Here is a 12,932-nt window from a genome sequence, read left to right as displayed (position 1 = left end):
CACATTAGGCTTATCCAGTCCCTCTGGATGGCATCCCATTGCTCAGGTTAGTCAGTGCACCATCATCTTGATGTCATTTCCAAACTTGCTCTGGATGCACTTGGTGCCTTTGTCTATTAATTAATGAAGACATGAAATAACACCTGTCCAAACATGGACCCCTGAGGGACACCACTTGTCAGCAACATTTATTGGGACTCTGAATCACTGACCACCACCCCTCTAGATGCAACCATCCAACCTAACAGTCCACCTGTTGAATCCATCACTTTCCAATTCGGAGAGAAGAACATTGTGGGGGATCATGCCAAAGGCTTTACAAAAGTCCAGATAAACAACATCTATAGTCCTTTCCTTATCCGCTGGTGTCGTTACTCTGTAACAGAAAGGTACTTGGTCGGTCACATAGCATTTTCCCTTAAGAGCTTCTCTTAATAATACCCCGAACTCCTTACACTCCATGAATATCTGAGACCTACCAGTTAAGAATTACACTATTCCAAAACAGATGCACACAAATACTCAAATTAGGCTTCTCACAGCCCATTATAGTTGCACAGTAACACATCTTTTGATAAAGGAATTAAGAACTTGCTTGCATAAAATCTGCTGTTAGAAGTGAATGAACCAAAACAATGTGTCTCAATTTTAAAGGTTCTCACAATAATGCAACAACTTGACACTACTTGTGAAGATTCTTGGTACTGCAAACTGCTCCACCTCCCCAAATTAAACCAGAACGCGCAACTTGCTACCCATACTCTTCTCATTCTCAAACACATATCTAAACACAAAATACAACAATATGTAAACAAATACAGTATGTTCTGTGATTAAAGTACAAATTTTGTCATTGAACCTCAAAATTCCATGTTCATTTCACAATTCCATGTGCAGTGTAAGTTATACTGGTTGTGTGGGAATGTCTCATTTCAAAGTTAATCTCCTGCACTTTTGCTTCTTCAAGAGACAGTCAGTATTCAACGCTTCTTCAAGTCTTTTCATGGCTTCTGGGCATGCCTATATTTTTAGTAGCTTGAAAACCTATCCTGTCCCTTTTGGTACAGCTGTGGCAAAAAAATAACGCTCATGTTACGTTTCCAGTTAGGCTGTTTACATACGCACGTTTCCAGCTTTGCTCTTCACACACAGAACAGTCATCCCCAGAAGCATCAGAGCTCAGCATCCAGTGAGAAAATACAAGCACACATGATGTACGTTAAAGAACTTTACAACACAGCACTGTAATGCCTCTTCTCTTGGACCACTGGTTTCTTAAAAATGGGAAGAGATGAAGAATGAGCCCCAAGCAATGTGCAGTGCTGGGGCCACTCACATATTCAAGTGTGCGTCTCAAAATCAGAAACAAATTTCTTGCTAGTAAAACAGCACTGTCAGAACACTACCCCTATAAACTCAGAGCAGAACATACCAAGCAAAAGAACCCAAATAACAGAACTCCCCAAAATCCTCATATTATATATCCTCCCCTGAAATATTTAGTATTTCAAAGCTATCCTATTATACTATAAATCCTGTGATTAACATTTAAACCTTTTAGCCAGCATTAGCAACAGTTCAGAACTAAGCTGGCTCTGCAAAACGTAAAAGATTTTAACATCAAGTTTCTTGATTTGGAAGTATTTTTAAATACAATTACTACTATCTTAACAGTCTTAAAAATAAACGTAAAACAAACCAAGTAAATAAAATGAAAGCATAAAACTTAACATATGGAAGGATGAAAGTAACAGTATTTTGAATCCTGTGCTGTACAATGGAGATGAGACACAGTGCAAGTACACAGCCAAACTGTCACCAGTTAGAGCCTTCTCACAGCAATGTCCAATCTGCATGTTCTGCGTATTTTTTAATGTTTCAACTGCATACAAGTGAGCTTTTATATTAAAAACACCCCATAACTTAAGGACCAGTAAAGCCTGTGTGGTGTGCTTGCTATTACTATACTTCAGATACAACCAACAGAAAAAATAGAAATGAACAAAATTTAATTTCAATTACACTTTCATTAGTAATGAACAGGTATCGCTATTACAGCAACATCAAAAAGAGACAGTAGTAAAAGGTCCATTCCAGATAGTTTTTTCTCACCGGCATTATTTCAATTTTTAGAAGTTTTTGTTACTTATGTGTTCTTAGGAGAAGTAAACCCATGCTATTAGTAACAGCATAAACTTAGGAACTATTAATGTTTATTTAATTTCAATTTATAGGTAAAGAAGTCGTTACCTGCTTGTATTCACCAAGGCAGTTCTGACAGCAGAATCTTTTCTGCTGACCATCAATAGTAAGGACATTGTTTCCAGCTCCTTTACTGGGCAAATACTCCCCACAATGCTCACAGCAATTCATTATTAAACCATTTGCCATCCTGTATCTATTGAAGCAATGGTCACTGCACAGCTTATGAGTCATATTTTTAAAGCTAACTTCGTGACGAATCTAAAAAATAAAAATAAAAAAGTATTCTATCACTAGACAAGCACAAAGTTGCCTGAAACTAGCAGATCAACCAGAAGTCTCACATTCAAAAAACTATCTCACTATTTAAAAATCTGAAATGACCATGAAATATGCAAGCAGAAAGGAATGTTTCTGTTATCTCCAAAGCTCTAGGAAAACATTCTTAAACTCATCTACCCTTTAGCCTGGAAGGAAAGATCAGAGGGAAGGATGTGGTAACTGCATATGAGAGTAGAGTGGAAATTTATGCAAATTTATAAAATGATAAATCTACAGGTAAAGAAACTGGCGTATGAAGATTGGCCAGACAATATGCTGTGTAAAGCAGTAGCCTGAACCAGCTGTAGCCTGAGCTCAGTAATCAAGAAGGCATCAAAAATAAATACACGAGAATAAATAAATTTACGAGAATTTAAAACTACACATATTCTACACTCTCTAAAACCATCTGCATTACCTTTAAAAACCTAATAGTAAAAAAATAGGCAATACAGTGGATCTTGACATTTTTTCATCACCAATTCTTTTATGTGAGAGATCTAGGTTACAATTATGGGATTCTATGCCTCATAGAACATATTATCAGCAAAAGGCACTTCAAGTTTCTGAAACAAGTATCAACCTCTTAGAATACTTTCTTCCTTCAGCTGCTCTTTGTGAATATTAAGACTGCACGTTTTAGTATCTCAAAATACCGAAGATTTTACATTTTCTTCTTTTCAGTTCTCTTATTTCAGTATATAACCTATTAACATGTCATTATTGAGAAAGACAAAAAACAGTCAACCAGACCTCAGTTAGTTTACCACAGATTGTGCATCTTGATTTATTCAAGGCTCCTTTTGAGGGATTCTGTTTATCTTCATAGAAGGATAAACATGATGTACTGCAAAACTCCTGGAAAGACTCACTCGAATCTACTTGAGCAACAATGGTACCTTTCATTGTTGTTATATCTCTGAAATAAAAAATAATAATATTTTTTTAAAAACTTATGTATACAAGAACACTTCACACATTATAAGATTCATTCTTCCTCTCCAGGCTTACATTTCAAAACAGTTTTTTGATGTGAAGTTGTTAATCACAGGATGAATACTAAGTTTGGTAATATTTTTACAACTACTCTAAGTAAGTCTTTACTGTGTAAAACCTTTTTTCCTTTAGCTTTGAGTTATTTTTTTTCCCATTAAATTATTCTAAAACTAGGCAGTACTAATGCAGCATTAAATGCAGTTATGGGAAACTCATTTTATACAAAAACTAACACAGCAAATTTGAACTAGCCATTTTATAATAGCTTTTTCTTTTACACAAAAGACATATGTAAGTTTCATATAAAAAATTCAGATTTATAATAAAAAGCACTAAATTGGACCATATGTAGGTACCTCCACCATTTCCAGTATTAACCTCAGGACAGGATGAGAGGAAGAGAGAAAATAGTTTTGTCATTTCTCAAACTTATAAACAACCAAAAAGCTTAGAACTCTACCACAAATGTACCTAGAAGTTCTATTATTCAAAATTTACAAGTTAATTCCATCATTCCTTTAAAAGTTCCAAAGCATCTGAGCAGTTTTATGCAGTTGCCCATGGAATTGTGCCAACTTAACACCTTAAACCAGAAACCCAACCATCAATAAAAGTAATCTGAAATCAAATAAACCTTGTTCTAAACAAACAAACTCACACTGTCCCAGCCTAATACACACCATATATTAGAAGAAGTAAGAAGAAATAAAAGCCTCCTCTTTTGCCTTCAAAGCAAAAAAACCCACAAAAATCTAAAACCTATTACTGACACACGGGAAATTATAATGGGCCGAATATATAAAAAAATTGATTGGGCACATATGGATCGCCAGCTTGAAAACACATGCCTCACACACTCATACCTGTAAGCTTTAAGATGGGTAAAAACCATGGGGAAAACAGGAAAAATGCATGTTTTCCTAGACACACTTTGAAAATAAACTTGTACCAGCCCCGCTACAAACACCTGCAAGCTTGCCTTCTTCCATCAAGGGAAGTCAGCAGAGTTTGGCTTACCTTTTGGAGAACTACTAAGATTTGTGTCAGGGAGTGCTATCATTCCTGTTCTGCAAAACAACAGCAGAGCTCCTGCCCTGAGGAGCTTGCTATTTATGCAGTTGAAGAAGAGCTCAGAGGAATGCAAAAAAAGGGATTTATAATAAAATGCCTAAGAATTTTGAGTTTTCTTGTTGGGTTATACAGAGGAACAGTGCCACAGAGGAACAATTAAGTGCATATACTATCTTCCATTTACTGCGATTGAGTAAAAACATCATAGTGGTGGAAAAGCAAAGACTAACAGCACCTCAAAAACCCTCAAAAGGTGACTTCACAAGGATTCTCTTTAACCTTAAAAGCTAGAAATAAGGTGTTTTCCTCATCATTCAAAAATAAAGCCTCTTCATTTAGGGCAGTTTTGTTGCTAGCCTCTTGCAACACACAGCCTAAGTATCTCCAAAGTGGCTAGGGAACATGCATTTAGCCATGATTTCAGTCAGGAAAGATTTGTCTAATTTTCATCTTTATAGATCATGCAGTTAGCTGAATATGGTAGTCACCAGATTATGTCTAAGAAAAAAAATACTGTACAAACACATAACAATCCAATAGAAAGACCAAGGATTACTTTTAACTAGCCCTGTAGAGGGAAGAATTTGAGCTTTTAAACCTATTTTAGAAAAGCTAGAATCTCTTAAATTTTCTAGGTTTTCAGGGTACCAAGGTATGAATTTACAGGACATCAATGTTTTCCATAGCTTATTTTTACTGAGTGCCAAGGAAAAAAAAAAGACCAAAGGCTTGCATCTGAATACTAGCCATTAATCCAGCACACTGGACAGTGATGTAGAAGACTTTTCCCACTAGTTTAAATCTGTGATTGAGCAAAAACCACGCTCTCTGGAGCACACACTAACAAAGGCAGTCTTTATTGCAAGCCTTCTGTAGTTCAGCAAAAATTCAACCTTTACCCAGGGTCACTGCAGCATGTACCAGACTGAGAATATGAAAAAGTGCAAAAAGCTCAGTAAACAATACACTGAAAGAAAGAGACAGTAAAGCCAGTCTGCACACTTTACATTACAAGAACACAATTACAGAAGACTTCTCTTAGGCAATTTCAAGTCTGGCAAATCATGAAAAACTACAAGTCAAACCTAACCAGTAATTTAGAATAAGCCACTTCTAGCTATGCTTTTTACTCCCTCTGTACTGCCCACTTAAGGTATCTTAAGCTACAAAACTGCCAGTTGCCCCACTTGTGGGGAAAACCTAAGGCTATTCCTATCCCTATATGACCAAGAGTGGAAGAACTCCAAAGTTTCTTCCAGCTTCTTGCAAGTACGACTTTCTCATCCTTTTAGAGCCTCTTAATTTTACATCTTCATCTATAAAAATGAGTGCTCTCTCACACAACACAATGTCCACTTTTCCATAAAGGACTTTATAAATGAAGTATATCTTGTCACAAGGTATGCCCCAACTTGGACACCTTGTCTTAAAAAAAAATCATTTATTTTTAGTGTGCTGGCTTTCAATAAAACAATATCCCCTACTCTGAATTCAAAAGCTAGTATTATTTTGTTAGACACAGTGAATTCAACATTTCCAAACACTAAAGCAACACTATAAAAAGCACTTCTATAATCAGATTTTCTATCATTAATGGAGCAACTCTCATGCATGCATAAGAATCTTAAGCAGTACCGGATTTAGGTGCTAGAGTAAAACAAAATACAAAACTCACTTTCTGCACATGACACAAAGTTTCTTTGGAGTGGGCTTGTGTGAAAATGATGAGAGGCAGGTAGTGGAACAGAAAAGGTGAGCAGATCCTTTCCGCTGATACGCAGTCTGTCCCTTTTGTAAAGGCTTTTTGCAGTTTGCACATGTGACTTTAACCTGCTTAGAAGGCTGTTGCTGGGCAGAAGGCTGGAATATTTGCTTAGGAAGTGATGCTACAGGTGACAAGGAATCCACACCTGGCTGCTTCTGATTCCTAGGAAAGGAAGCTGACTGGGATATCCAAGAATCTTCAAGACAAAAAATCCAAACATAGAAGTAAATCAAGAGACATACGTATGCACAAAACAGTTTTCACAGATGTATGGTCATAAAATTATTTTCCTGTGGGAATGATCACAGAACAAAGATATTTTAAATTCAGGCTTAATGTAAAAAATCCTGTTTGATGGTACCACTCTCCATTGCTACAAAGCTTCAGAACATGAACGAATTTCTTGATGGTCCCATCCTATATCTAGTGATAGGTTTTGCAGACTTCAATTCACTTGCACTGAGTTTGCAAGCTGGCAATCTTATCTTCAGACAAACAAAACTGCAATTAAAAAAGAGACCAACAGACAACACAGCAATCCTAAACCAATGTTTGAGACAAACTCTGCAAATTTAGATCTGAAATTTTTATGAGTTATTTTGTTCTAAAGCTTTAACAAGCACCATGTGTCCGGTCTCGGTGATAAACACTAGAACTGGTTCCCAGTCCAGCCTGCAGCCAGAGAACTACACTGTATAGCAGTGAACTTGCAAAGTTGTGAGAGATAGGTCTTCCTCAGTAGAAATCAATGAACCTAGAAAATAGTATTTTGTTAAGTTCTGGCAGTACACAGATCCATGTCCCCATGTTTCAGACTCCACTACTTTTCTATCTGTATTTTTGGAATATAATCTACCATGGAACAAAGTAATCTTTGCCCTTCTGTAGCATAACCTGCTATACGAGTAACTCGCATAACAAGAATGTGAGCAAAATATTTTTTCTGAAAGAAATACATCTATGAAGATCATATGTTAGATCTCATGCCCCATATCTTGATCTGGAGCAGAAGGTACAGGTCTAGGGGGGAAAAGAAATCCCCCAACAAAATGTAATTTCTAGGCTTTTCTCTGGAATTTAAGCTTTTATTTAAAGTGATTATCATCAGAATTTAGAAATGTTTCCCTTCTGAAGGCTGCCACTAGTAATACATTACTTAAGCATGAATTAAAACTTAAGAGAACCAATTTTGCTTTTTAAAAAACATCTGCACAAATTTTCAATAGTGTGCCAGTTATACCAAATACTGTGACAGCACCTGGGACTCACCTAGCCTTGAATATCTTACTGCAGTGATTCAGAGTATTTCTGAAGTATTATTACAACTAATACCCAAATGTAAGAAAGATTATTTTAAACTCTGTGACTTCAGATAACAAAAACATTAAACTACAACATGAGCAACCACCCATACCTTATTCTTAAGGAATGTTACTTTGGTCCATAATCGTTCATTAAATAGAAGGAACCCTTTCCTCCTATTTTCTGCATTCCTTCCTTTCCCCAAAGGATTTTATTAACAATATATTCTGATGCATAGCTTTAAAATCCATTTAGGGACAAAGTTCCAAGAACACCTTTTAGTGCAAGAAACAACATACATTCCTTAGCAGGTAAAAGATAACTTTCTGGTGTGACTTTAGCTGTGAAGGATATCCTACTACTCAAGACAAGCTAGAAATTTACCTGTTGTAGTGCTTGAAAGTAAACAGAAGACCTGGAATGAAGAGGTGAAGGGAAAAGGACACAAAACAAAACACATTTTTCTTTAAAGCATTGAAAATGTTCACCTTAGAAGGCATGAATATCCTTACTGACAAACTAAGAAGCTATCAGAGTGCCTAGAATTAAAATTAACTTTAAGCGCCCTCTTCAAACTTTTCTATACTTCTACTACTTCAAATATGTAATATCCTGGTAACACCCCAACATCTCAAAACACGTGAGATACTCTTTTCTCTTTCAAGTGAAAGCACACTGCCTCTCTTATCAGGAATGCACAGCATGTGCAATAGAGCTACACCTGCTTGTAATTCCAGCAGCATTTAACTGCCACTCATGAAAACTTGAGTTTGCTTGCTACTTATTTGGGTGTGAAACTTTCAGCAGGACTAATACATAATTAAGGTAGGTAATAATATCCCAGTAAGGTTATTTCAATTATTCCTTATTTTCTTAAGGCCTCAGACAGCATCCCTCAATATTTTGTTGCATTTCTCCTGCCACAAACATACCAGAAGAACACCTGAAGATTTTGACTTTTTTTTTTTACTTTTTCCATACCCCAGCTTCATAGATACCCACTTTTATATTATGCCATTTCATCTCACTTCTCAGCCATGTAACCTCCTTTGCTTTAAGTTCTCTACAAAAGATCTGTAAAATCCAGTTTTCGTGTCCTTGAACTGAGGTGCATCACACTTCCTTAGGTAATTCCTGGTGAGTTTTGATACCTCACTACCTTACGTCTTCATCCTTCAGGTTCCTACCTGCAATTCTCTAATGGCCAAGTTTATGAGACTATACAGCTTTGTGTTCAACTACTTCTTACTGTTATGCCTTTTCAGGTTGCTCCCCTTCTTTCTTGCTCATTCCTGCTCCAAAGTGCTATAAAATTATCCTTTCCTGTCATTCATACCATTTATTTGCAGAGTCATCTTGCAAAAATTAAAGCTTTTTTAAAAAGCTGAAAAAAAAATGTGTCAGTACCACTTGGGGCACAGGTGGGGAAGACAGTAGTGAAATTTTACAGAGGTAAGCAGCTCCTGAAACACATAGAGCTACATATGCTTGCATTAATTACCTGGTTCAGATCAGGGCAATAGAAAACTGCATCCTCAATTTACTAGGTGTTGGCTCTTTCTCTAGAGCATTTTTGAAGCACAAAAACTAGATTCCATTGAGAGAAACAAAACCCAAGTTCCACTCCAAAGCACACCAACATAGACTTCATCTACCTGGACCTCTCCCGAGACCTTTGATATGTCCCCCCACAATGTTCTTGCTGCTGAACTGGAGACATATATTTGATGGATAAGGAATTCACTGGATGACTGCATCCCAAAAATTACAGTTCATGGCTCAGCGTCCAAGTGGAAACTAGCAACAAGCTGTGTCCCTCAAGAGTCTGTACTGGGGACTCATGCTATTTAGTGTTTTTTTCAACAAAACAGAGAGTGAGAGGAAGCAGACCCTCAGCAAGTTTACTGGTAACAGCAAGCTGAGTGGTGCAATTGATAAGCCAAAGAGGAGAGTATGCCATCCACAGGGACCTTGACAGCCCGGACAAACGAGCCCACGGAAAACTCAAGAGCTCAACAAGGCCAAGTACAAGGTCACTCAGGACAATCCTCAATATTCTCTGCTGAGATCCCACCTGGAATACTGCATCTAACTCTGAGGTCCCCTGTACAAGACAGATATGGGCCTGTTAAAGCAGGCACAGAAGAGGGTTACAAAAAGTGACCGAAGGCTTGAACAGCTCTCCTGTGAAGAAAAGCAAAGAGAGTTGGGAATTGCTCTGCCTGCAGAAGAGAAGGCTGGGAAGACCATACTGCAGACTTTCAACATATAAAGGGGGGGTTACAGAAAAAGATGCAGTGAGATTTGTTAACAAGACATGCAGTAACAGTACAAGAGACAGTACCTTTAAATTGAAAGAGGGTAGCTTTACATTGGACATGAGGCATAATTCTTTTACAATGAAAGTGGCAAGACACAGGAACAAGTTACCCAGAGAAGCTAAGGATGCTCCAGCTGTGGGTGTTCCAGGTCAGGTTGGATGGGGCTTTGAGCAACCTCATCCAGTGGACGACTGTCCCTGCCACGACAGGGTGGTTGGATGAGGTGATCTTTAAATGCCCTTTCCAATCCAAATCATTCTATCATAGGCACTCCAATGCTTACTGGGGACATCAGACTGTAAATGAATGTGTTGGACAGAAGTTTCTGTTATGCACCTACTGCTTCATATAGAGAAGCACCTACTCAAAGAGAACAGACTAACGCTGATCCAGAAGAAATCTTCCAAACCACATACATAACCACAGAATCATTTAGGTTGAAAAAGATGCCTAATATCATCAAATGCAACAATTAACCCAGTACTCCCACTAAACCATGTCCCTGACTGCCACATCTACAACCCTTTTAAATATCTTCAGGGTTGGAGACCACTTTCTTGGGCAGCTAGTTCCAACACTTAATAATCCTTTTGGTGAAGACGTGTTTCCTAATGTATTATGCCACTGAGTGTATTTTATTCTAGCCACAGATAAAGTAGTGATGGGCATGAAGGGAATCAAGATCTTTCATACATATTAAGCTAAAAGACTAAGCAGTGCCATTGGCAAAAACACTTTAATCAAAAATTCTATAATCAATTTATTTCACAATTTACTTTCAGCCTTTAAGGAAACATTCAAAATTGCAACTTACCCGGATTATGATGGGTCACAGATTCTCCATTTTGAAATACATCTCCAGCCACGTTCATTCTACCAGGATTGAAAGGTCCTACACCAGTCTTGGTCTGTGAAGTCAAAGATGGGGTGTATGTTTGCAAATTAACACCAAAATTATCTGACTGCAGTCCGTTAGATACATCTCCCAAGCCGGCATTCTGCAGTGACGTTACATGTGTAATCATTAGGTTCATGTCACGCCCGTCAGCATCATTTTCTAAATGACCACCACTGACAGAGCTCATACCACCTCTTTCTAATGTAGTAACATTAGCAATCTGAATTTCAGAGTCTGGTTCTGTGGTAATACCACTATTACCTATTCCTGAATTTACCTTACTTCTTGAAAAACTGGAAGGTGAGAATTCCATCTCGTTGGTTCTGTTTTTACACTCTGGAAGTCTTCGTTCATTAAAACTGGAAGCATTCTTCTCTTGCCCTTGATTTGTTTCAATGTCTTCTTCATCATCAATAATAATAGTTTCACTTATACTCCCCTTTCGAGAATTTAAGTCTTTTGGAGAAGGAAGCATTTTGCAATCATTTCCTTTAAGTTCTTCATTTTTAGATGACGTAAATGCACTGTTCCTTTGGTCTGCTACCAGCGACGTAGAATTTTGTGGAGGTTGTATAGGTTCGATAAAAACTACATCATCATCATCTTCTATAGGCAAGTTTTGGAACTTATTAGGTCTAGAAACTAAAGAACTTGGTGGCCCTCCAAATGTATTTCCTACATTTGCAAGACCTGCTGCCATGGTGGTATTCCCTAGCAGACTAGGAGTATGTTCAGACAAGTCTAATCCTCCCAGAGGACTCGTGTCCATTCCAGATCTGCTGTTTGAAGAAAAACATAAATCAAGAAAAAACCACATCCCACTTCAGAGTAAGACACAACTTTTCAGTAACAGTTCTTTAAAATAACTACAGAATTTATAATTCCAGCTTTTACTTTATTTTTTTCCTGAGATAACATGAAAGAAAATTACGTTTTTTCTATGCTCTTCTTTAAATGTCTTAACATCCGTTTACTTTCTAATCCCATACTAGCAAAAAATATACAATCACTACCCATCACAATGTTTTATCAATACATACACACACAGGAAACCGAATTTTCAGTACTATTTATTACATGATCCTGATCTCTCAGTCCCTTTCCCACCCCACAATGATCTTCTAACACTGCTTTTGTTAGACTGCAAAGCAAGATCAAGAGTTAGGCACACAGAAAGAAAAACTGAATTCCTATTAAATTTTGGCCCTACTAGGAATATTAACGACTTCGAAAGTCAACTGATTCTCCCCCAACCCCACACTGCCAGAGCTTCTTAGGTAGCCACAAGATGACTGGAACAAAGAAGTAAGGAAAAGATATTTAGGGAAATCCTTAGACATGACAGGAACAGATACATTATTGAGCAACAAAAAGTGGACAGCAACCTCTCCTTTGTAACCACTACAGACTGGCAGCTCATTTGAAGTCCTAACTTATTACCTCATGCACCTGCAACTTTCAGTGACTTTGTCTTATTTCTTTTAAGAGCAAGCAGTGTTTATTCAGGCTACTTCCCAACAGCTACTTTGCCTGGAGAGATCTGTTTGCTTTTAGTAATTGTTCAGTTTGGGGAATCTGTTCTTCGTAACTGTCAATTCAACCACGAATTAAAAATTATAAAAGTCAACCTGGATATAATCAAAGCAAAAAGACCTAAGATGGCTCTAAAAAACATCCATACTAAAGATCAGTAAGTTAGGTCGATCCTGATCTAATTCTACAAGAAAAATACAGACATAATTATAATTTGGGTACGTCTTGAGTATATGCTCATGTGGGACATCACTGAGTTTGTGTGGAAGGTTCAAAGTAGCTATCTGTGTTTTTCTGTAAAATCTTCATACAGGAAGGTAAATACAAGAAGCAGAAATATCCTGCTCATCTATACTTACCCATCCAGAAATCCACTGCAATCTGTTTACCTTAATAAGTTGCTCCAAGCACTTTTATTTTCTTTCCTGTGGGGAAACTGCTCTTGTACCAACTTGCTGCCTTTCACAAAAGTACTGTGGTCTGAAACAGGGTTAAAACAAGCATTAGCTACTGAAAACTATTT

The 12,932-nt window shown here is 37.4% G+C and overlaps 1 protein-coding gene across 3 annotated transcripts in view; it reads right to left on the bottom strand.

Annotated features, from left to right (window-relative positions):
• ZMYM2 (zinc finger MYM-type containing 2) overlaps positions 1 to 12,932 on the bottom strand; it is a 92,870-nt gene that overhangs the window by 60,105 nt on the left and 19,833 nt on the right. Inside the window, exons 3-8 of one of the 3 annotated variants that reach the window (XM_066175834.1) lie at positions 12,769 to 12,889; positions 11,154 to 11,655; positions 10,793 to 10,886; positions 6,266 to 6,551; positions 3,277 to 3,442; positions 2,251 to 2,463 (exon numbers count right to left, since the gene is read on the bottom strand). In XM_066175834.1, coding sequence (XP_066031931.1) covers positions 2,251 to 2,463; positions 3,277 to 3,442; positions 6,266 to 6,551; positions 10,793 to 10,886; positions 11,154 to 11,645 — 1,251 coding nt within the window. In that variant the 5' untranslated portion in view covers positions 11,646 to 11,655; positions 12,769 to 12,889. Of the gene's footprint in view, positions 1 to 2,250; positions 2,464 to 3,276; positions 3,443 to 6,265; positions 6,552 to 10,792; positions 11,656 to 12,768; positions 12,890 to 12,932 lie in introns of all 3 variants that reach the window. The other 2 variants (XM_066175833.1, XM_066175835.1) reach the window with 2 other exon arrangements.

The sequence above is a fragment of the Chamaea fasciata genome, unplaced genomic scaffold (genome assembly GCF_029207755.1).
Source record: "Chamaea fasciata isolate MVZ Bird 193981 ecotype frontalis unplaced genomic scaffold, bChaFas1.0.hap1 SCAF_2, whole genome shotgun sequence".
NCBI lineage: Eukaryota > Metazoa > Chordata > Aves > Passeriformes > Sylviidae > Chamaea > Chamaea fasciata.
The sequence above is the reverse complement of the archived record's forward strand: the minus strand, read 5'-3'. Positions and strand labels throughout refer to the sequence as shown.